Here is a 24924-nt window from a genome sequence, read left to right as displayed (position 1 = left end):
CATGAAATTGCCATCTCCAGAGCTTCCTAGCTAATGGAGATGCCCAGCACAGAGTCACGCAGGAGAAAGGTTGAAAAATGCCAGATTAAGGCCTAAATTGATATCCACTCACTCTGGAAAGAAAATACAAGGGGATAACATCAGAGAAGGGCTCTTTGCTCTCCTACCAGCACATCTAGCCAACCCTGATTCATGTAGGATCTCCACCAACTTCACAGCTGAACCAGAGGTGAGTATCGCAGCCAAGAGCAATGAGAAACCTTGAAGGAGCCACTAATGAAAAAAATGAATATTGTCATGTAAAAGAGACTTCTAACTAAAAGCAAAAAAAAAAGTGGAATTTATTTGCAATAATTAAATAGAGGCGAATGGGAATCTTCCTTAATTTCAAAATTGGATAGTGTTGCCCTCTACAGTACATTGTTAGGGGAAATGAGAATCTGATCGCTCCCTTCCAGATTGAGAGGTACAAATTGGATGTCTTCTTAGGCATAAAGAGATGATGATAACAATAATAGCTATTTAATATTTACGAAAGGCTTAGTATGTGCCAGGTACTTGAAGACTCACATCAAATCCTCACAAGAATCTATGAGGCAGGTAGTATTATTTTCATTTTCAGATGAGGAAGCTGAGGCTCAGAGAGTAACTTCCCTTAAAGTCACTGGCTAAAGACTTGCAGCATTAGAATTCTAATAGTCTGTATCCAAAATGCAAGGTCTTACCACACTGTCCTGCCTATTCTATGCCCAGATGCGTAAGTCCAACTCCTGCCTTTTTCGTCTCCCAGCCATCCATGTGAAAACCATGTCTAAGAAAACAAAAACCGCTAGCTGCAAAATACAACTGCAAATGTCAAGAGCTCTCCTATATACTCCATCAGCTTTATCCAGTAAGAAAATGCAATGGAAAAAGAGCCCACTCAAAATAACAGCAAAACTATCAAATAGCTGGAAATAAGGTGCACAAGAAATGTAAGGAGAACTAGGTAAATTTAATGATGATGTTAGAATGAAACGTGAGTAAATATAAAGATAACCGTGTTCCCAGAAAAAGATACTAAACATTAAACGCATGTTAATTCTTCCTAAATTTATCAATTTTGCACATTTTCAATCAAAATCCCAACATAATCATTTTGAAACTTAGCATGAGTATATGTATGTATATGCATGACTGAAACATTATGTTGTAAATCAGAAATTGACACAACACTGTAAACTGACTATACTTCCATTTTAAAAAGGGGGGGGGGTGGGAGAAACAATGTGATTCCAAGATTTATCTGAAAGAATACAGAAAAACTAAAAGTTTTTTGAAAAGACAAAGACTAAGGAGAAACAAACACTACCATCTATTAAAATTTATTATAAAGTATCAGTAATTCAATCAGTGCAGTATTGGTACAAGAGTAGACAAACAGATCAGTGGGAAAAAAATGGATAACTCAGGAAAGTTCCTAGTCTATATAAAAACTTAATATATGATACTTTTACGAAGCACCAAAAAAGCAGTGGGGAAGGAGGAGAAATAAACAATAAATGATACAAAGTGAACCAACTACCCATCTAGAAAAATATTTTTATAGTCATCTCCAACCATATGCCACAATAAATTTCCCATGAATTGAAGATGTAATGAAAAAATGAATTCATAAGAATCCTGGAAAAAATGTGATATATATATATGCAGATTTGACCCACCACAGATCAAAAATATTTGCAAAAAAACTTCCAAAAAGTCCAAAAAAAGCAAACCTTGAATTTGCCACATGCTGGCAACTATTTATGTAGAATTTTCTTGTATTAGGTATTGTAAGTAATCTAGAGATGACTTAAAAGTATATGGGAGGATGTGTAGGTTATATGCAAATACTACAACATTTTATATAAGGGACTTGAGCATCCACAGAAACAATCTCCCACAGATACCAAGGGATGATACATACATGTATGTGCAGATATATAATCTCGGGGTTGGGAGAGTTTCATAGCTTAAAAGCAACAAAAGAAATCATAGACTAAAAGACTGATATATATTCTATACAGCGATTCCAAGACTCTGTAAATTAAAAATAAGCATAAACAGAATTAAAAGTCGTACTATGCACTGACAAAAAAGTCTTTTCAACAAATGAAACAAGGGAGTTTTTTTTCCAAAAAATCACAGAAATACAAATTTAAACTAAAATTAGATACCCATTTTCATCTACAGAACTAATTCTCCCTCCAATCCCTGTGCCCTAGCCTCTCATTTGCCATTTTCCCAACAGGTACCCATTCTAATTTTGTTTTTTAGAATGTATGAAATCTTTCATAATTTATTTTTTTTTACATTTTTATTGAGTTATAGTCATTTGACAATGTTGTGTCAATTGTACCCATTCTAATTAATTTCCTATTTATCATTCTACACAATTTCATGCACATATAAAACAATAAAATTTATATTTTATTTTTCTCTCGTTTTTCACACAAATGGTAGTATGCCCACATATTTTCCTGAATCTTCCTTTTGTTTAGTTAACAGTATATTTAGAAATCTTTCCATATCAATATAGAAAACATTCATTTTTTAAAAGGTTATATTGCTTGACATACATATTGTTTTAATTTTTGTTATATCAAATAATGCATCAATGAATAACCTTGTATTTAAGTAATTTTACACATGGTCAAGATACCCATAAGATATCCTAAAAACATACTTGCTGAGTCAAAGGGTATATGCATTTACAATTTTGAAGATCATTGTCAAATTGTCCTCCATGGGACTGGTACCAATTTATACGCCCAATAGCAATGTATGAGACTGCCTGTTTCCCTGTGCCTTCATCAGACTGATGATATTATTTAAAATTATAATAATGCTTTGTGAGTACAGTGAAATGGGCTCTAACACACTGTTAGGTCTGTACACTGGTACTTTTCTGTGGGTAATATACATCAGAAGTCTTAAAAATACATAAGCCTTCACATAAAACAATATCACTTCTAGGGAATTTATTCTAATGACACAATCAGAGATCACAGTGAGATCCCCATGTAAGGATATATAAGGATAACTAACATAGTATTATTTATAATATGACAAAATTTAAATAACTTAAAAAAAAACATTAAAACTTGTTTTAGTAAAATAAATCCTATCTATAGAACAAAATACAATTCAACCACTAGGAAAATATCTTGCTTATAAATGTTTTCCAATGATAGAGAAAAAAATTCATGATATAACATAAAGATGGGAAAAGAATCAGAATGATCTCAACTAAAGTGATTCCAGTTTTAAAGCAGTAAAAATATGTAAGTTTTTTTTTTCACTAATCCGGTAACGTTTATTGAGCATTTATTTTGTATCTGGCATGCAACAGAAAGTTCATGGTGGTTTCCCCTAACTGGTGAAATTATGGATGATTTTCCAACTTCCTTAAGTATTTCTGTTCTTTTCCATTGTTTTTACAATGAAAATGAATTGATTTTGTAGTGAATAATAAAATAAGACACTAGACCCAGCCTACTTTTCCTTCAGAGAGCAACAGGTTTCTTCATAATTGTCAAGTGAAAGCCAGATAGTATACTATATTCACTCAAGACATTAACAGATGTGTCGTCCAAGATACTAACCCATGAGATTACCATTTGTTGCAGGGGGCTTTTGCGTGTCTCTATCTCCCTAGGTGGCTCAATTTCCCTCATAATGGCACTGGTCAACAAGAACTTCTCAGTCACACAGTCTAATCAATTCTCTTCTCAGGTCCTTGGCAACTACAGCCGGTGGAGAGTGGAGGGTAGGGAGAACTTCAAGGTCTTCAGACCTATCCAAGGCCCATAAACAAGTTCACAATCAGACCTTCACACACATACTAGGCAGCTGCATGTGTTTAGTACTGCCTTCTTCAGAGTCACGACCAAACCCCTACTAACAGGCAAATGCAATTGGATCAGAATTCCGTAAACAAAATTCCTTCCTTTCAGTCTTCTTTTCCCTTTCTGGAGTTTTAGACTCACGTTAGTGGTGATATGAATTTACATAGTATTGCATTTTATTTTTTCAGCTAGAAGACTCTGCTTTATCACATTAATGTCTTTCAAATCCTGGCTTAAAATTAATTAAATATTTCAATTTCCTGGAAATTCCTTTCTAATCCAAACAATCTCATCTTTAAGCCATATGAAGGGGAAAATGTGAATCTTTTCCTAAGTCGCTTCAAAATCCAGTTTCAAGCATTCTCAATATTTCTTTAAATGAGGACTTTTATATTAAAGAGCTAAAATAGAAAAGGGGGGTGCTGGGAAGAAAGTGATGGTGTTTCCTTTAATTTTCCTTAATTTTTAGTCCCTTCTTCCTGTGTCTACACTCACAAAAAAGAAATTGCTATTTATTTCTATCAAATACTCCATGTTATAACATGAAAAACATATAATTCAAATCGAAACTCATCTAGTTAAATGATTACACATATAAGAAATACAGTCCTACTGAGGTTCATAGTCTCCATTTATCCAAGGGACAGACTACAGAATTAGGCCGCAGATGTTTTCCTGTAGCAGGCAAACACTTCATCTACAATCAGGATGACATTGTACAGATGACATTCTCATCTATTAGCTGTGGGATGGGGGTGGGGGTGAAGCATCTGTTTGTTTGTTTGTAGTGAGAATTTTCTTTACAATATCTAAATAGTCCTGATATCTACACAGGGCCGCCAAATAGTCACTTTACATTTAAGTGCAGTACTTAGTACGTGAGAAGTTCATCCAGCCATTATTTAAAAAGTGTCCCAGTGGATGCTGGGCTTTGTTGTATTTATGCTGTTTAAAGTTAGGCTAATAGATGGGGAGGCAATCAAGTAAATGTGCCTTTCTTAAACAGAATCAAACACATTCCATTTTTTTGGCAAAAAAAAAAAAAACAATGCATTTAGTCAAGGCTGAGTTTGAGATTTTGAGTATCTCAATGATCACCAACTCATTAACTCTCTCCTTTTTATTGTTCTAAAGTGTCGGGGCTGCCCTATACCTCAGAGCCAAGAAGTCCAAGCAGGAAATCAAATATTGAGGAATATTAAAAAGATTCTCCATCAACTTGGCTATTTGGTCCTGAAAAGAGCACTGAAAAAATACATTTTACCAAAATTGGCCCTTAGAAAAAGCCTATATCATTTTTATGGTATTAAAAATCTCTATAGATTAAAGCTAAATGTTACTATTTTAAAATTGCTCATTCTAAAAATAAAATTTGTGAACCAGATGTCTAACACTGGTGAAATAAATTTACTTTTGCAAGAGTATACATATGGGCAAGAAGAATGAAGAAGGAAAAACGTATTTTTCATAACATTTTTTCTCACACTTAAAAGGTAAACTGTAAAGAAAAGGGTTATTTTTAAATGTGAACCTCCATACCTGTTATTATCTCAGAGAGACTTCCAAAAAAAGGAAAATAGGAAGAAAAATTTAGAAAGTATGATCTGATTGAAAAATGAAAATAATTTACAATCCTGTTTATGTCATCTCTTTGTTCCTTAATATTTACTGTGTAGTATAGTAGTTAACTTTTTTAACTTTCTGATCTCAAAAATAATACACGTTCAATGTAGAAAATTTGGGAAATTAGAAAAGTATATTTAAAAAGTAAAAATTACCTGATTTCCTGAAACTGAGATAACTATTAATGCTTTGGTAATTTACATTCCAACTTTTTTGCTATGTGTATATATTTTTAAACAATTGAAATCAATCTATACACGCTGTTTTGCTTACTGATTTTTTTCAATTAGTGTAGGTTATAACAAGAGCATTTGCTAAATATTCCTCAAAATATTATTTTAACGACTTCATAGTATTCTAGCAATGTAGGTACCAAATATATTTAGTCATTCACATATTGATGATATTTAGGACATTTTCAATATTTTATTTCTATAAATTATACTGAGATTAACACCCTTGAACATGAATTTCTAAGCAAATCTAAAATTATTTCCTCAGAATAACTTCCAGAAGAAGGAATACTAGATATTTTAGGGCTTTTAATGTGCATTGACAAATATACCCCAAGAAAGATTATATTAATTTCAATCCTATCAATTATACTCCATATGCAACCACACCCTTGCCAAAGCTGAGTATATTTTTTTAATATTTCCTAATTTGATAAGTAAAAAATGACATCTTGCACATCAAATTATTGTCTGTGGTTCCCCTGAGGTAACAGATTGGTGAGAAAAGAGTTGTGGAGACTTCTATTTTATACACTCTTGTAATGCTTGACTTTCTAATAAGTATATATGGTGTTCATAATTAAAGTTAATAATGAGCATTTCATTGCTATTATTTGGTTACCAAGACTGAAATATTTTTATATCTACTAGTCACTTGTACAGTTCCTTTATGAATTACCTATTTGCATCCTTTGCATAATTTTTAAATTGCACTATTTGTCTTATTGATTTGTAAGAGCTCTTTATATTTTAAGGGCATTGCTTAAATGTACCCTTATCCAAAATGTCTTCCTCACCTCCCTAGAGAACCCTCATTCCTGGCAAAACATGTGCCCTTTATCCTTCCTTATTTTTTTCCATATCACCACCTAATAGATTATATATTTATTTGTTTATTGTTTGTGTCCATAAAAATATAAACTCAGTGGAGATAGGGACTTTGTTTTTTTCACTGTTGCATCCCCAGCACTTTGAATAGTGACTAGCACACAGTAAGAATTCTATAAATATTTGTAGAACTAATAAATATAGGTTATTTGTCTACTATAGAAATTAAAAATATTTTCCTGGCTTATGGTTTTTTTTTTATTTAGCTTTTGACATTTTGGAACATAGACATTTCTCAATTTTACACAGCACGAGCTGCTGGTATTTTTCTTTGTGTTCATTTCCATCACTTGTATGCTTCTAAAGTCCTTTTCAATTTCAAAATTAGATGGATATTTATTTATATTTTCTTTTAATAATTTTATTTCAAATAATAAAAATTTTCATCTCAAAATTTTCAGTCTTTAATCCATATGGAATTTATTTTGTCATATAGTGAGAAATAAAAACATTTTTTTCAATTGTTTAAAAATTACATGTCACCACTTAGTGAATAATCCTTACTTTTCCCATTGATTTTTTTTGTATATGTTTAACTTCTCATCTTGTCTCCTCAATGACAATATAAGCTATGAGGGTAAGCACTGCTTATACTTCCTCTCTATCCCTCAGGACTGAGTACAGAGCTGGTCAATAAAGGATGATCTACAAATATTTGGTGGATGGATGAATGGGTGAACATTTTAAAGTCAAAATATTTTTTGAAAGGAGTCTAACTAGCTAAACAGTAAGTCCATTCACTGAAGTCTGGAAGCAATCAATGTACAGGACCAGGCTTTACCTAGAATAAACACCCTTTAAGATCAGGGCACAATAACCACAGTAAAAATTGTATAAACTCATCAGTAACAAAACGTAATCACACCTGACACCGAACAAAAGGAATTGCACAGAATTGGTCCTGCCTTCAAGGAGCCCCTGAAAAATATTCTTTAGGGGGCTTAAAAGTAAAACAGAGCTTCCCAAAAGCTCCCTAACTGACCTCTCCTTCCCCTGAAACAGCAGTTTACTCCCTGAAAGAAATAGATTGCTTTGTTACAGATAGTGCCCCAAATCCTGCTGAATGCAATCCGCCAGCATCCAACATGCATTGAGTTTAATAATTCTGAAATCAAATCTGCTTTAAAAGAAAATCTACCTCATTTTTGGCCCTCAAGCAAAACCCCAAGTGCCCCGTATATATTGATTCTGTAGGGCTCAGTTAGCCTCCTATGGCCTGAAATTAAAAAGAACAACAGCAACAAAAATACATGTTTTTATTGCATCCCTGCTCTTTGCTGATTATCTACAGCAAACAGCAAAATGAGCAAAGCCATGGTGAACTGCCTCTCATGCCAACAAATGCCGCAGAAAGAAGGACAATCAGTGGAAATATATTGTTGAACATGAACAGTAGCTTTAAAATATTTATCTCTGTTGCAAGGTATTAAAATGAGAAAACTTTCAAAGTGGAAGCTTCAAGCAATTGCATTAGAAGTCGCATAATTTGGTTAGACTGACCTTAGAATGGAATAAAAAGCTGCTTATTTCCATAATGTTGGCCTTCGACAGTATGAAAGGTTAGATAATTTATCATGATATACAAAACAGTTCTCAAGAATACCTAACTTAAAAAGGAGGTCTTGGTGACTTACAGCGCAGTGAATTTTTAGGTAGCGTGATAATCAACATAAGTTATACTTAAGTGAATTTGTGTTCTTCTGAAAGGTCTAGTTTGCCAGACCAGAGAAGTGCATCTCTTTCTCATCCCTAGAACAAGTAACAGACCCACTGAAGAAAGGTTAGTGTACTCCTTGCTGCCTTTATGACAGAACTCACATTGGATAAGAAAACCCATTTGAATAGGGAGGCTACCGAGTTTTGATGTACATACCATTCACATTAGACACAGAATATCTCACCCTCATGTAAAAACTAAAAGGCTGTACCTATTTGTGTCATCTGTCATAACTGAGTCCCTTACTCTCAATACCACATACAGAGCAGCCATCATCATCCCGCGGACCAAAACTTTAACGCGGTCAGCTACATGAGGCCCTTCAAACTAATGCTGCAGAATTCACAGAATCACACTCAGAGCTGCAAGAGAACTATGAGATCCCCTGAGCTGGTCTCACGTAACTGTTCCTGGATTGGTGCTGTTAGACATCTGTTTGGATTTTTCAGAATTCTCAGTGTCTTGGAGTCTGGTTTCGTTTGTAATAATAGATTTCAATAAACTAAAGCTCCTCTTTTATGAAGTTTTTAATTCTGTTTTGTCTGTTTTGCAAGTGACCTCCCCTCGCCATTCCAGAATCATAGATTTCTAGACCATTATCTTTGGGAATACAGGGATTCAGGGTGATACAGACATTAGAGATAACCGTCCCAATGGAGTTCAGTAGGCTCACAGGGTGAGGAAAGGAAGGTACTGCGAGTGTCACACATGTTTTTGATCCCATGTCTCCAAATATGACACCATGCACAGCCACAAACCTTTGCAGTTCCAGATTTTTTTCTCCACCTTCCATGATGGCTTCTTGAGGGCACCAGATGATCAGATGTGCAAAGACTGAGCCCTCGATGCCATTCCAACAACACTCAGTGCCATGGTAGGTATGGCTTACCAGTTTTATAAAATTTTGCTCTTATCAGGCCACTACACAATGTAGAGTTTGCGCAAAAGCATTTTAACTTTCTTTCCATTTCAGGAATTTCCTTATTGTATTTCTTACTGCAACAAAGCACACGCCTTTTTCTGTTTCTAAAGAATTACAAGTAGAGGCAAAATTAGAACGAGTGACCTAGAGGTACAAGGACACACATCCCATTAGCAAGCTCACAAGCCACACAGAAAATTGGTGTTTCATATATAGCACTGGAGATTTGTTTCTAAAGAAGCATAACTATCACAAATTGTTTTGCAATTAAAAAATCAGGCAAAATCTCACTATGAAAAAGCCATTATTTAATACTAATGCCATCATGTTCTCTCCCCTAAGCTCTTAGGAATAAATGTTGCCATTAGCATACTCCATCACTCGAAAGTCTATACTTGCAAAAATGGAAATGCACTAATTAAAGAAATGACCGATACGGCAAGATCAGAGTCAATGCCAGTCTTCTGAGTGCAGCATGCCTGTGTCCTCACCATGGCCTCTGTGCCTGGCAGCACAGAGGAGGAAATCAGTCTTCCAACAAGCTGTTCAACATCTCTGCTTGTTCCTACATTTCCAGAGCCCCGCATCCCTCCAGCATGTCAAGTTTCAAATATGAATGCTAGATTACAGGCATGTTTAGTTATTAAAAAAAAAAAAGTTGCTTAAAGGTTAAGTCAATCCATATGAGTGCAGTCTGATCCAGTCTCCCTAGTCATACATCTCACTTAGAAAAGATATGGTTTTATAGCAAAGTACCTGTACACATAGGCAGCCCAAACCAGATTTCCTTGAGCCAAGTGAATTAAAGAGGAAGAGGAGGACTTTAAACAGAATTATGCCCAAGAAAGACAAAAAGAGAAACTGAACCTCAGAGAATTATTTCCAAGGAATTGCAATTCCCTATAAGGTTTTCTTAAGCTAGGTTGTCTGCACGGCAATGACTATTTGGCGGCTGCCTACCCAGTTCTCAATTAAAAATAGTCACCAGGATATCGTCTCTGAGCTATATCAAATTGGGGTGCCCTGGCCTCACATTTGGGGGGATCACACCCTGCTGTGACTAGGCTTATAAGCATTTCCTCAGGGAGGCAACCAGCAGAGTGTCAAGGGGTGAGGAGAAGGCTCTGAGAACCTAAGCTCACAGATACGTGTACAATCAGGCCAGCTCACAAAGGCTCCCTCACCTCAGAGGCAGAATAAGTGAATGAGGGAAACAGATAATGTTTTCTCTCTCTCCCCCCATCTCCCTCTCCCTCTCCCCGCCACCCACACACACACATCTCTACAGGGAAAGTCTAGCCTTTGGATTGAACTTACCTTCCTGCCAACTTATACAGGGAATCCATTTTGTTCAGAAGAGCAAACTACACAATCAGAGACGAGGTGCCCTTCATGCTCTGGAAATCAGATTTAGGAGCAAAAATAATCCAGAAAGCAGAGACTGCCAAGACCAGTGCTGGTGGCAGTGAGGGAGAGCAGCTTGCCACAGAACAGTGGCCAGATGGGGCCCGGTGGGAGAAGCTGAAAACTGGCCACCCTGGCACTCAGAGACTTAATGGAGCATCCAAAGACTATGCACATCAAGGCAGTGTTTAAGCATCTGACATGAAGAAGCCCTGATGCTTGTCCATGAACACTGAGCTCAAGGAGAAGGCAGGCTTCACAGCCACTTCTTGCCTGCTTCATCCCAAATGGTCTGCTCAAAACTCAAGATAGCTGCCCCTAACACCTGTCTGTCTGTCAATCTAACTCTCACCCTCATTTCTCTTCTTTCCAAAAAGTAATTGTCTCCCTCCCCAAAAGACGGGATTTAAAGGAAGTCTAAGAGAGCCCTTTCATTTTCCAAAGTAACTGCCAGGCACTACTCAACCCAGCAAACCCGTATTGACTTGGGGAGCTTTCAAGACCTGGGGTGGCAAAGTGAGAGTCATCTGCTTTCCGAAGTGAACGCAAGAGGCTAAGACAAAAAGCACCAAAGCACTCCTATGGTTTTCTGTTCTTCCAGCTACAGACTTACAAAGAATGGAGGGAGAGGAATAGGATGGGAAGAGGGCAGCTGTAAGCTTTTACTTTTTTTTTTTTTACATCTGGAGCAAATACGAAATGTTAACATTTGTTAAATCTGGGCGATATTATGTCTTCTCTGGACTCCGTGTATTTTAAATATTACATAATTACATTTTTTAATTAAGTGTGATTCAACCAGAAAGGCTAAACTGTGAGAAGTCAAGGGAATAATGAATTAGTCCACCTTTCAAAGGTTTTGTAAATCTTGCCAGTGTGAGGAGTTGCACTTTAAGCAAACAAAATACGTGAAAAATCCAGCCATACAAAGGAAATTGGTAAGGAGTTGATTACTCATGTTACGCCAGGGCTGTTTCCTTTATGAAATAATCCACCACAGGGTTTGTATATGGAGTGCCATCGCTGTGGTTAACATGGGGTTTAATTTACAAAGGAAACACTCGCTGCACAACTTTTCAGGACCACGACTACTGGCCACAGGTCCTCCTGTGGAACCTAATCAGGTTGTCTGTTCTGTGACAGCAAACACTTTGAAGCTGTAACAGAGGAACTGCCATCAAGCAAAATGGAGTCCAGTCTGGTCCCAAATGATGCGTGCCTCAGCGAGTCATTTGCCTGCCCTCAACCCCATTTTTTCATGATTATAGAGTAGAAATACTGGTCCTTTCTGACATCTCCTCCAGGAGTGCTGTGGAGCTGTGTGGTCCTAGCCAGTATTTTTAAGCAAAATACTGAATAATGCTGAATGATAGCAAATGAGGTTTCCACATGGGAGCCCAAGTTCCCGGGGCTGACAGAGCTATTCTGCAGCTCCGGGCTGCTGCCCTGGTTCCCTGGGGGACGTGAGGAGGCGTGAGCAGCCTGAGTACACCCACTAGATGCAGAGTGACCTTCCCTGCACAGCCCACACAAAACCGCTCGTAACTACACAACAGCCGAAGGGGAAATGTAACTTGAAGAGCATTTCCCTCTATAAACAACTGATCCTCTGGGACTTTCACTTCAAGCCTCTCAATTGTTCGAAGTAAATGAGGCTCACATTAAAGGCCAGCCAGTCACACATCAAGAAATCAAGCCTCCTCTCAGTGGGGGAAAATGGCCGCTCCAGAGCCAGCCTCCCACCTCTCACACACAGGCCTCTTGTACGAATGCCTTCATTCACCCACGTCTGAGATGCTCAAGCCAGCCAAGCTTGGCCTCCCCCAAGCCCTGGAAGCTGAGATACACATGCAGAGGGGTCAACATCTCAAACTCCAAGCAGACGCCTCAGATCCACTGCAGCGCCACAACTGAAAGACTCCAGCTCTGCCAGGAGGTGATTTCATCCTTTTTCAGTGTTCCAACTCCTCACAAGCCATCCCCCAATCTCTTAGCTTCAGCCTCCGGGGCACAGTATACCAAAGGCACAGCAAAGACTACGGCAAGGTTAGGGAGGGAGAGGTCTGCAGCTCCTCCCACCTTATAAATCCGACTGACAGCCAGGGAAAACCCAGGTGGGGCTACTGGGACCCAAAACGAGTGGTCCTCTGATAAGAGGAATTCCAAAGCCTCAGAGCCCTCCATGGAAAATGTCTTACCTCCAGTCGCCTAGGGAGAAAAATCTTGGGATCATTAGCAAGCGCTCTGGCTGAGCTCAACTTTAGTGAAGGTGTATGGGGAGAGCGGTGATCTCTAACATAACCAGTTAATTGCCAATAAGGAATGATAATAATAAATTAGCAAATACTAATGTAAACTAACTCAGTTCTGCAGCAGTTGCATGGAGACGACAGAGGAACAGTTTATTCTGGAACACATCTTGCAAGTGGATCCCCGCTGGGAAACGCACTGCCTCGGCTAGGTGTGAAACGGGCCAATAAGATGCAGTGTAGGCAACAGGTGGCCCTAGAGTTTCTCTCAGTAAAAGTGGAGCCTTTTTTTTTTTTTTTTTTTAAGAAAACTGGCATTAGCCTTGAAAAGATGCAGGCTACACTGTTTTCCACTGCTTCCTTCTGCAGCCTGAGGGGTACTTTTGACCCTTAGGGATAAGACTTAGATAGTTCTAAGACCCTGTCATAACAAGGAAAGTAAAATAAAAAAATGCTCACTGAAGGGTTTGTTGGTTTGTTTTAATTGGAGGTGGTGATTTGTGTCATTATCTTGCTGTCCAAACCAGCCTCATCGTACCGATTAATTTTCTAGTGACTTCTGAATCTGACATCTGATAGGTTTGTGGCTGCTTTTCCAGCTCCTTAGCTCAGAGTTTCACTCAAATAACTACAAATCCCTAACTTTAAAACTCTTTTTAGGGACCAAAGCATGCTGAGCTATTTCTTTCTTACTTTTCTTCAAAGCCTAACTGATGTTTCAGTTTCATTATCTGCACTAAGATAAAATGCATTGAGACTTTCGGTAGGATAATTGGAAGCATTCAATCTGATCGGCCACACACATCCTCGTCCTGCAAACTCTCCCATTGCTACTTATGAAACTGCTCTGTGAGCCACCCTAGCAGAGCACGCACATACCCTGAGGATGTCTCATATCAAAGATGCTACTGTTTGCCAGCGAAAGGAGGAAAAATAAAAAGGGAGAACTCAAGACTGAGTTTGAACTCTAAATCTAAATCCCTACGTACCTACAATGAGAATTCTGGGAGCTCTCTTAGAGTTGTCAGCTCCAAAACATTCAATACTAAAAAACTAAAATTAAAATACACCTCACCAAAGAGACTGGATCTTTGGCCATTTCACCCCTCCTGAATGCAGGAGGAGGAAGAGGTCCTACCCAAGTTTTCATTACCAGCAGAAGAAATGAGTTGCATTTTCCTCCTCCCAACAATGACCACGGCCTGGGTGACAAAAAGGGTAACGCAGGGATGCTGAAGGACAAGGAGTAACAGTTTCCAGCATCCAGAGGCACCCAGTAGGCATGCCTCCATTCCATAAGATTGGAAGAAAATTATTTGCCATACTGAGGAGCCTCTATAGAAACTAGAATAATTTTAGAAAAATCTTAGCAAACTGACAAAACTACCATCTTTCTCTCTTCTCAGTTCTATATTTCTTTTTTAAGCTCCTTTCCCCTCTCTTCACTCTCCCTTCACCCCATACACACACCCTAACACACACACACACACACACTCACATACATACACATTTACTTACACATACACTAAGTCTGTAAACTAAATAAACCAAGATGCCAAGGAATACAAATCTCATCCTTCCATTTAAAATATTTAAGAGATACCTGACATCACTAATTCTACAAAAGTCTTCTGTAAACAGCAAAGCATCCTCCACGTTCCCTCCTCAAATTTGTGTACAAAACCACAAAATCCACATAGCTGATTTCCTGACCAACATGAGAAGATGGGTAAATGATGATATACACTTTCAGGCAAGATGGTCTCTGTAATTCTAAAGGCTGAGTTCCAGTTCTCTAGACTAGTGCTCCACGCCCTTTACCTGCCTACCTGCATTTAAAGTTATGTTCCCTTTGGTTTCTAGAACCAACCATGTTCAGCTGTGGCTAGGTCTGCACACTGATACAAAAGTTATCCTCAAATCAGCACCAAACCTCGAGAGAGCTCAAACAGTCAATCTACATATAAAATGATGGCAAGGCTTCCAGGGAAAGACAAAGGAGGCTACAAAATGACCCGTGCTTGGAAACTCCTTTGTGTTGCTCACAGGGAAATCACCTGGGTGATCTAAACTCCCCAACTAGACTATGAACTCTGATGGCAGATGTTACATCTTACATTTATTTGGGATCCCCGTGGTACCTGCCATACAGCTGAGCACATAATGGACACTCAAACAATGCTTACTGATTGGATCTAAGGGCATGGTTGTAAACTTCAAATTGTTGACGGGGTTCTGTGAGGGAAGCAATTCTGGGGAAGCAATTCTGGCTCCTCTATAATGCATCTGTCAGTAAGCCTTGTAACTGACTCTGCAGCTAAGGAAAGGAGTGAGTTTGTCACAAGGTAGCCCAGCAGAGGAACCTAATGTATAGTGAGTGACCTTCCATCCCAGTCTGGAGAGTAAGAATGTAACATTTGCTCAGGAAAGAGATGTCAGCCTGAATTGAAATGACCTGTTTACTTGTCTGTCTCCCTGTAAGCTTCCTGGGGTCAAGGATCAAGTGTTTCATTTTTGTATCCTCGGCAAGGTGTAACATGTCTGGCGTGTTCTAACTGTGCAATAAATGCTCCTGGGTTGAATTAATGAACAAATAAAAGTATGCTTTGGTGCGAAATAATATAGAGAAAGGTGTACATGACATAATAAGATTTAATACAGAAATTTCCACAGAATCTTGTATTTATCAGATGTAGCACTTATTACTCTGTGCTATAATTGCTTAATATATGTTGATTTCTTGGATGGATTAATTAATCAGGAAAATATAAAGAAAACGGAGGAAATGTATTAGGATATTACTATCCTAATAATGGAGACTATGCCATTGTACCTGATAGTAGCATTTATCACTCCATAATGCAAAGCACCTGTTTGCTTAGCTCCTCCATTAGAATGTGCATTCCTTGAGATCAGAGAACATCTTTTTCACTTCTCTAACACCAGAGCTTAGAGCAGAATCTTACAAAGAACAGACACTCAACAAATACTAGGTGAATGTATAAATCGATCATTCATGCTCTTTGACATATTTCACTGTACGTAAGTATTCTACCTAGACCACGTTCAAGGACCTCTGGTATGGGAAGAAAAGGAGAAGTGTCATTTTCCCCATGCAGGACTCTGTGACAGATGCAGGTTAAATGGCCTGATTTGTGCTCTATTGTAAGTGGGTCTCTCCCCTTCCTGAATGGGTTTATTAGTTGAATTCTCCAGGATTGTGTATTAGAAATAACACACTTAACCTCATTGTTTCTAATACATGCTGTCTCAGCCCTGACTCTAGACACTAGATCTGTGTGATTTTGTTAAAATAAAGAGAGCATCCAACTTTGTGAGTCAGAGATAGGATGAGTATTCAGACTTTCAATGGCTTTTGTAAATAACTGAAGCAATAATTTGTTTCATTCTGCCCATTTTGAGAAACTCAGAAAGAACACCAAGATCTTAGGTAAACCATGCAGACATATTCATATATCTCCTCCCCGCTCCAAGCATCTCATAGACACCAGGGCTCCAGTGCCTTGAATTCATTGCATAAATAATCACCAAGCCCTCAGGATTCAATTCTTTTGTCCACCTCCACAAGCAACAGCAGTCGCCACCTGAACCCACAACCTTGGTCTCTTTTACCTCCGTTGTTTAAAATTCCAATATGAATTCTGTAACCACACCACTTTCTAAGTCTTGTTTATACAGAACCAGCTTAAATTCCTCTTTGGTTACAAGTGCCTAGGGAGTCACACTCAGGTGTGCAGGCCATTGCAACAGTGATTCTTCAATTACTGTCTCGTGAAGAGATCTACAGTTCAGGGGGCACCTATGGGTCAGACCCCTTACATTACATATGTCATATTATTCCTTGGATCAACATTGCTTGATAGATGTACCCATTTTGTAGATGAGGAAACAGAGTCTCAGAGGGATTCCATAGCAAGATGCATCCCCCAGATTCAAAATCATGGTCTATCTGATTCCACTAATAGCACTACCTCTCCCTCTCCATTGCTGAACTCTTGGCGGTCCACAAGTAGTCCTCCAAAAAGGCTATGGTCTAGTTCCTAGTAGTATTCACTAACATTCATCATTATAACTGAGCCAGCCTCAAATAATACTGGATTTTCAATAAATCCTTATTTATAGATTTATAGATCGACAATATGAAGTGTTTCTCTTGCTGCAAGATCATCAGTTTCTCATTAAAAGCTCTGCTATTTGGTCCCATTAATTCTGATGAGACATATTTTTCAGGAACTAGGAGGAGCAGTCAATGAAAGTGGTCCTAAAACCCTTTGCCCTATGAAACTGATACAAATTCTATGAGGCCATTTTATATGCATTCTAGCCCCGGTATGTCAGGTGAATTATTTCTCAGGCAGGAAGGTGTCACTGAAGCAGTACTGGCCAGAGTTAGAGTCCTGTAGTCTAGTACGCTCCGGATGTCCCCACTCTGTGAGTCTGTGAACAATTCCTTTAGTATCTCTGGACCTCCATTTCATCATCTATGGAAGGGCAATCTATCAAGATACCTCACTATAAGGATCAAAGGAGACAATGGTTGTGAAGTGCTCTGCAAGTATGCAGTATTCCTTTCATTAGTGGCCTGAAAGAGGGCACATGCCTCCCAGAGCATCAAATTTCCAACCAAAGAGGGACTTAAGTAATTCAAGGAAAACTGAAATTAACTTAAGCACTATTATTTCCACCCAGCCACCAACCCACCATCATCTATGTTATCACCCTACTACCCTGAAATATTTCAATAGCCAGCAAACATCGGGCCACATAATGTGTAAAAAAAAGATGCTTCCACTTGAAAACATTCATTCTCAGTGAAGAGAAACAGAGCTAACTCAAAAGCATAGCTGATTCCTGAAATTTTCATAGTGACAGTTTCAACCTCCTCATTTGTCAAATGTCCCCATAAGAACTACTAAGAAATGGCAAAGTGGCTTTTTTTTTCCTTGCTTCCCTTTAACCAGCCCATCCATATTCTCAGCAAAGCACGTATATGACCAAAGAAAAAGCAAACAGGGGGCTTAAGGAGGCTGAATCACTGTCACACTAGGAAATTGGCCCTGGAGCCTTCTAGGGTTCATCCATCTTTAAGACTACTTGTTGATTCTTACTCAGCCACTTTAACTGGAGTATGGGTACCACTGGCTGGCAAGCATGTCATATTGGCAACAGGTGAAGCAAATCCGTCTTAGGCCAGAATACCACACAGGTATGCCAAAGGCTCAGACCTTGAGCTCCCACTCCCAACATCCACCCTACGAAGGCCCAGTATGTTGGTTTACCCCTTGCCCCAAGAACCACTGGTAGCAAACCCTGATCATGGAAATGGGCTTAGGCAGAGAAGTTCTCCCCACCCCTGCCACAGAATGTGGCACCATAGAGGCCTATGGGGTCCAGCAAGCAGCATGGGGGGAAAAAGGTCTGGGAGGACCTAACAGAGCTGCTTAGCTGCACTCACCTCGGGCAGAGGCACACCGTTGATGATCAGGTCTGGCTGCTGGGGGCCCTGGCTGTTGAAAGAGTGATGATAGATGTGGTTGGCGCTGGTATTGCGGGTATTCTGGTTCTCCACATTCAGGAAAGTGCTCTCAGAGCGGCGGCAGCCCAGAGGCAGGGTCTGCTGGTGGTAGTCGAAATAGTTGAGGGACGAGGTCAGGGAGGAGCAACTGACAACGTTCATCTTGTCTGTCTCCTCCACATCCCGGGGTACCAGGCGGATGTCATTCTTACTGATTTTTTTCTTCTTGCTTGATTTCTTTTGATGCCCATAGGAGTACTCAGCGATTCTATGTGATAGAAAAGGCAGCATGTATCGCTAACGCCCTCCCAAACCATGCAGCGATTGATTAATCAACATTAAGCACCCCAGAGGGTTGCACCCCATCTCCGCTCCAGCTTCTTATTCTGGTGCATTACATCATCGGGTTTCTCCCTGTTCTTTTCACATGCGAAAACAAGCTGAGGGCCATAAAGTTTTTATAATAAACATAGTAACCTCCCACTCCCCCCACCCAAAAAAAGTTTCTATACTTTGGATTTGGAATTTCTCATTGTGAGTGGCCATTTAACAAGGGTGTGGGGATGAGGAAAGTTGAGCCTATGGGAGAGAAAGCATGAAAATGCTCAAATCTGGAGCTTCCCTGGAACCCAAAGGAACTCCTGGGTGAAATAAGAAGCAAGTCCTAACTTAACGGAAGAGGAGATAGAAGGAAATAAAAAAAAGTAAGCCCCTTTGCAGTTCCTCCAGGCAATTGCCATGTGGTGAACACCCTCAGTCAGGTTCCTCTGTGACTGACCTGATCAGTTTTTGAGCTGGAGTAGACCAGACCCCGTCCTTTGCCAAATCCTCAGCTCCTCTCCTCCACACCCTCCTTCCCCCTGCCCTAGCCCTGCTCCCTTCTCCTCCCCACCCCACCCCCGCCTCTCCTCGAGAAATCAGATAGCCAAACCCATTTGAATGAGGGGAAATGCCTTTTTACCTCTTTCCCCTTAGGCTCACTTTCTCCTCTGCCTTTTTGTCTTGCTCCTCGCTAATGGGAGAAACCGAGATGCAATGCAGACACTTGCTGTTTTGTCCTTTTATAAAACAGCCGAGGAGACAAGTGATGGTTAAACAATTACTGCAAAGGAATTTAAAGGTTAGTGCATTCAGCATCCTTCTCCATTCAGGTGTACCTATAAGCAGCTGTGCTGCAACTGGAACATAAAGAGCTCAATTTAATTAACACTGACACAGACCCAGTAACGTGCACCAAAGACCAAGCATTAAGAGACTTGTCAAAAAAAAATACATTTAAATACATAGCCAGGTTCTCAAAGTCATTTATTACTTCGCACATAATGATTCACCTTATTGTTTGGAAATTCAATTTCTGAGCAATAATCAGCAAAACAATAGGGTTAATAAATAATACAGGCTGATCTTTACGAGGGAAAGACGGTGCCTGTATTCTCATTCGACAAAGCTAATTGTCTGAATACAAAAAGGGAGCCCAATTCAAGCAGCAAGTGCAGATCATCTCGCAAGTCTCAGAATGAATGCATGTGAGGAAGAGGCTCTGCAAAGGCTGAGAACAAGACACCTCTGCTTAATACATGGAAAGACAAGCTCCTGAACTTTAGGTTTCTAAAAAGTCTGAGCAATCTCCCCAGGCACATTCTTCCCCCAGCCCCAGGATCTTCCTACAGCTGAGCAGTTGTGTTCCCCTCACCCTTGGCTTGGTACCCAGGCAGACTTGCAGTGAGGGCAAGCTGCTGCTACCTACCTACCTATCGGACTTGGGAGCAGATAAATTCCCAAAGACCCCAGGTCTGGGGCTTGATTTTCTTTTCTAATCTGTTTACAGAATCAATGGGAAGTTCTAATCATTTTGTTTCCCCATGAAGGGTAAGTTTGGCGATGCCCCGTCCAATTATTCAGCTGAGGCATTCATTGCGCAGCCTTTTCTGTATTGACCAATTATTTAATTAAACTGTACTTCATTAATCCCAAACCAGCACAGGAAACAGAGCTCTTTACAAAATACACATACGAGTGAAGTTGGAGAGCACTGAGATTTGCTTTTTTTCCCCCCCAATTAGAATGCTCTCCTCCCTGTTTAATGATCTCCCTGGCAAGCTCTCGGAAAGAGCTCTCACTTCCAGTCATACATCACCAAGAGGTGGCAAAGCCTTCAATATCTTTATTTCAAGTTGGTTTCCTTTTTATCAGGGAAAGGGTCTTACGAATTTACTTGATGCTGAGGAAATGTCCTAAAAAGAGTCCCCTCCATCATTATCTCCATATAAATAAAATTTTATAGACCTCGCATTTTTCTCCTATAAAAATCGCCACTGGCAGTCACAGGTTTCAAAGGTAAGAGCAATATTAATTTCCATTTCTCCCATCTGAAATGACTCGGAGCTGAAGGAAAGAAAAGTCATGGCCATTTCACTAGTAACAGGATTAAAGCATTTATGAGGCATTGCAGCTGCTCTTTTATGGCACCTGATTGATATTCATGTGTGGTTAGCATTTGTCTACTAACTTGTGTAACGCAGAGAATAGTAAAAGGGAAACAATAATTGCATGGCTGTTACATATTCAGGGGGCTCTGATTCACAGAAGTGTGCATTTCAGTTGGTGTCAAATACAAATCGGACTTACAGGAACATATTTTGACTGATTAACATGCAAGCACAGATGGCATGAAAGACACACTGGGTGTGTAGGTGTATTGAAAGCACACACACACCTTGGTTGGAAATAGCATCATTCATTTTCAGCAAATTAAAGAAACTTTTTTTTCAACCGTTTCGATGAGACACTGCTGGAAAAATAATAAAAACGCTACACGTATTATCCTAAATTGGATATTGGATTCTAGAAATACTTAGACTTATTTGTTCTATCTAATTGTAAGGAAGGGCTTCAGCAAGACCCTCCAAAGTGCTTCTCAGGAAATCTTTTTTCAAAAAAGTTACTACCTGTCATTCCAGTTTCCACATTTCTATTCTGCTGTCCTCTCTCTCCCTCCTCTCTCTCCCCTCTCACCTCTCTCTTCACCCTCCACCTCTCTCTCTCTCTCTCTCTCTCTCTCTCTCATACACACACACACACACACACACACACACATCCTGCACACATTTCAAGGAAAGCTGTAACACAATAGCCCATAGTGACATCCACTGGTAGGGACCAGCTCTTAGTGCCACAGCAGAGTCCCACGTTAGAGGAAAGCACCATCAACTCCAGAAGATTGCAATTTCTAGTGAAACATGTGGATGCAAAAGCCCAGTCCCTCGTTGGGATGTTTGGGCTCTATGCCCAACAACCAGATATTTGAAAACACATAGATGACTGGAAGAATTTCACTTCACATAGCCAGATGTTTGGGGACTGGATATAAAACAAGCCAAGAACACACTAAAAAACACTAATCACCTGCTTCCCCTCACCGCTCCTGTTCTCTCTCCCCCCAACTCTGTTTTCTACCTTAGACTCCCACTCACAGGCTCTCTTCAGAGTTTCTCTCTACACAGAACAGGGTAGCTGTCAGCACCCCCTTTCCTTTCAGTACCTGTCCCCAAAACAGTACAGCCCCCAAATCAAGTTGTAGTACTTCATGGCTCTGCTGAAAATCAATCTTTCTCTCTCTCTCCCTCTCCTCTTTCTCTCATTTATTTTTTCTGCCATAACTACCTCATAGAGACAGCTGTGCAAATTTTAAAATGATAATTGCTTTTCTGCTCATCATCATTATGTGACAGAATCCATTCAAACAGTAAATGATTGTCTTCCAGCAAATTGTCAGATCAAAAGAATTGATCAACTTGGGCTGCCACAAACTCACCCCTCCTCCCGCCTCCAAAAAGAAGCGCTGTAAGTGGGTGCATGCATTGAAGTAGGGAACAAAAGCACTGGGATTTTTCACACAGAGACAGATACATCTTATTCACCCAAGACAAAGAAGGAAAGAAAGAAAAGTTGGCTCTACCTGCAGTTGTAGGTCCGGATCTCTTTGTTGTCTCGCTTGCACTTGATCGCCACGAAGATCATAGTGACAAAGAGGATGCCGGCAATGGAGCCCAGGGCGATAATGAAAATCAGTGACAAGTTCACCGAGCCCATCGACTCTTGGGCGTCGAGAGCAGGGGACAGGTAAATCAGGACGAGCGCCGAGGCAGAGAGAGACGTCTTGCCGTGGTCGTGAGCCACCACAATAAGCTCGTAGGAAGCCTTGGAACTCTCGCTGAAGGTGCGAGTGGTTCTGACCTCGCCATTGACCTGGTCTATTTCAAAGAAGCCGCGGTCGCCCTCTGTCATGTCATAGGTGACCCGGCCGTTCTCGCCCTCATCGTAGTCGTCTGCTTTGACAACGGTCACCAGGTAGCCTATGCCGGAGTTGCGGGGTATGTAGACCTCCGCAGTGCCATTGATCAGGGGCGGGGCGGTGATGACTGGGGTATTGTCATTGACGTCGAGGATGATGACCCGAACAGTGGCATTGCTCTGCAGCGAGGGCAGGCCGCCGTCCTTAGCCAGCACCTTGAATTCAAAAGCCTTGGTCTGCTCGTGGTTGAAGGATCGCAGCGCGTAGATGTCCCCGGAGTTAGGGTTGATGGAGACATAGGTGAAGACAGGCATGTCCCGCACCTGCGACGGCACGATCTGGTAGGAAACACTGCCATTAAGACCCAGGTCGGGGTCTCGAGCAGACACAGAGAGCAGATAGGCACCGGGCGTGTTGTTCTCCTGCACAATGACCTGGTAGTAGGGCTTGGAGAAATGTGGGTGGTTGTCGTTCTCGTCGGTGATGCGCACGGTAAAGGACTTGGCACTCTGCAGCATGGGCACGCCACCGTCGCGCGCCTGGATCGTGAGGTTGTACTGGTCGTGCTGCTCGCGGTCCAGCCGTCCGTCCACCAGGATAGTGGAGAAGCTCTCGTACTCCTGCAGCCGAAAGGGCACGTTGCCCAGTAAACGGCACTGCACGCGCCCATTGAGGCCGGAGTCTCGATCAGACACCCGCACCAGTGCAATCACGTAGCCCGGGGGGGCGCTCTCGCTCACTTCCACCAGCTCGCTGTTGACCGACAGCAGGTTGATGACCGGTGGGTTGTCATTGGTGTCCAAAACGCTGACGGTGACCTTGCAGTGTGCCGGGATGGAGTTGGGCCCCAGGTCCTTGGCTTGCACGTCCAGTTCGTACACGTGGCCCTCTTCGTAGTCTAGGGCACCAGTGACCGTGACCAGGCCGCTGTGTGGGTCGATCTGGAAGAGCTCTCGAGTGCGATCATTGACGTAGCCATAGAAGGAGTAGACCACCTGGCCATTGGTGCCTTCGTCTGGGTCGCTGGCGTTGAGACGAATGACGGGCGTGTTGGGAGGTGAGTTCTCTGGCACGCTCACCGAATAGGTGGACTCGCCAAACACCGGGTTGTTGTCATTGGAGTCGGTCACCTTGATGCTGAGGCCAACAGTACCCAGATGCGGCGGGTCGCCACCGTCGAGTGCAGTGATGCGAAAGCTGTAGTGCGACTGCGTCTCCCGGTCCAGACTCTTTTCCACCACGAGTTCGGCAAAGCGTGAGCCATCGCCGCGGGTCTTGATCTCCAGGCCGAATAGCTCATTAGGCGTGAGCTCGTACGTCTGCACGCCAAAGCTGCCCGAGTCCGGGTCATAGGCGCTGTCCAGAGGGATGCGCGTGCCGGGGCTGGCCGCCTCGGAGATCTCCAGCTCAATCTGTGCTGCCGGGAAGCTGGGCGCGTTGTCATTCAGGTCCTTGATCTCCACCTTAATCACGCAGATCTCCATTGAGCTGGACATGACCTCGAGCGAGATGATGCACTTGGGACTCTGGCGGCACAGCAGATCACGGTCGATCTTCTGCTTGGTGACCAACAGGCCCGAGCTGGGGTTGATGTCCACCAGGTGCGGAGCCGAGTTGGACACCACACGGAAGGCAGAGGCCTGCCGTGGGTCCAGTGCGAAGCCCGCCTCGCGCGCGTCCTTGGCCACGTTGGCGATCACCGTCCCGGCGCGCTGCTCCTCTTCTACCGAGTACTTGAGGTTAATGAGGGCGGCCGCCTGCGTCCACAGTACAGCCAACAGCAGCAGCACCGGCAGCAGGAGCGACTCCATGGCTGCGCGGGGCTCTGCCTGGCCTCGCCTCTCCACACCCCTCCGAGGTCGACGCCGCCGGCGCTCCAGCTTCCCGCCGACTCGGGCCGCCTGTTGCGCGCGCCCCGGGGCCCCGGAGGCCGCGGGAGGAGTCCCGCCCAGGGCGGCCCGGCGGCGCGGGGGGGACACCCGCGCCGGCTCCAATGCTGAGGTTGCGGTGGACCCGGCGGGGGCTCGCGGGGGGCCCGGGGGCTCCGGGGGGCCGAGGGAGCGCCGCGCGGCCCCGAGCCCCCTCCCTCCAGCCCGGCTACTCAGTTTTCCCCCTTCAAAGTTAGCCGGGCGCAACTGGCCGCAGCGACGCAGGGCTGCGGGTCGGACGGCGTCCGAACGGCCGGGTCG

General features: G+C 41.8%; 1 protein-coding gene across 3 annotated transcripts in view; it reads right to left on the bottom strand.

Annotated features, from left to right (window-relative positions):
- PCDH19 (protocadherin 19) overlaps positions 1–24688 on the bottom strand; it is a 99521-nt gene extending 74833 nt beyond the window's left edge. For 2 of the 3 annotated variants that reach the window (XM_031446119.2, XM_064482971.1), the window contains exons 1-2: positions 22400–24688; positions 18382–18709 (exon numbers count right to left, since the gene is read on the bottom strand). In XM_031446119.2, coding sequence (XP_031301979.2) covers positions 18382–18709; positions 22400–24546 — 2475 coding nt within the window. In that variant the 5' untranslated portion in view covers positions 24547–24688. Of the gene's footprint in view, positions 1–18381; positions 18710–19402; positions 19544–22399 lie in introns of all 3 variants that reach the window. The other variant, XM_064482972.1, reaches the window with a different exon arrangement.
- Positions 24689–24924: the final 236 nt, after the last annotated feature.

The sequence above is a fragment of the Camelus dromedarius genome, chromosome X (genome assembly GCF_036321535.1).
Source record: "Camelus dromedarius isolate mCamDro1 chromosome X, mCamDro1.pat, whole genome shotgun sequence".
In the NCBI taxonomy this organism is placed as follows: domain Eukaryota; kingdom Metazoa; phylum Chordata; class Mammalia; order Artiodactyla; family Camelidae; genus Camelus; species Camelus dromedarius.
The sequence above is the reverse complement of the archived record's forward strand: the minus strand, read 5'-3'. Positions and strand labels throughout refer to the sequence as shown.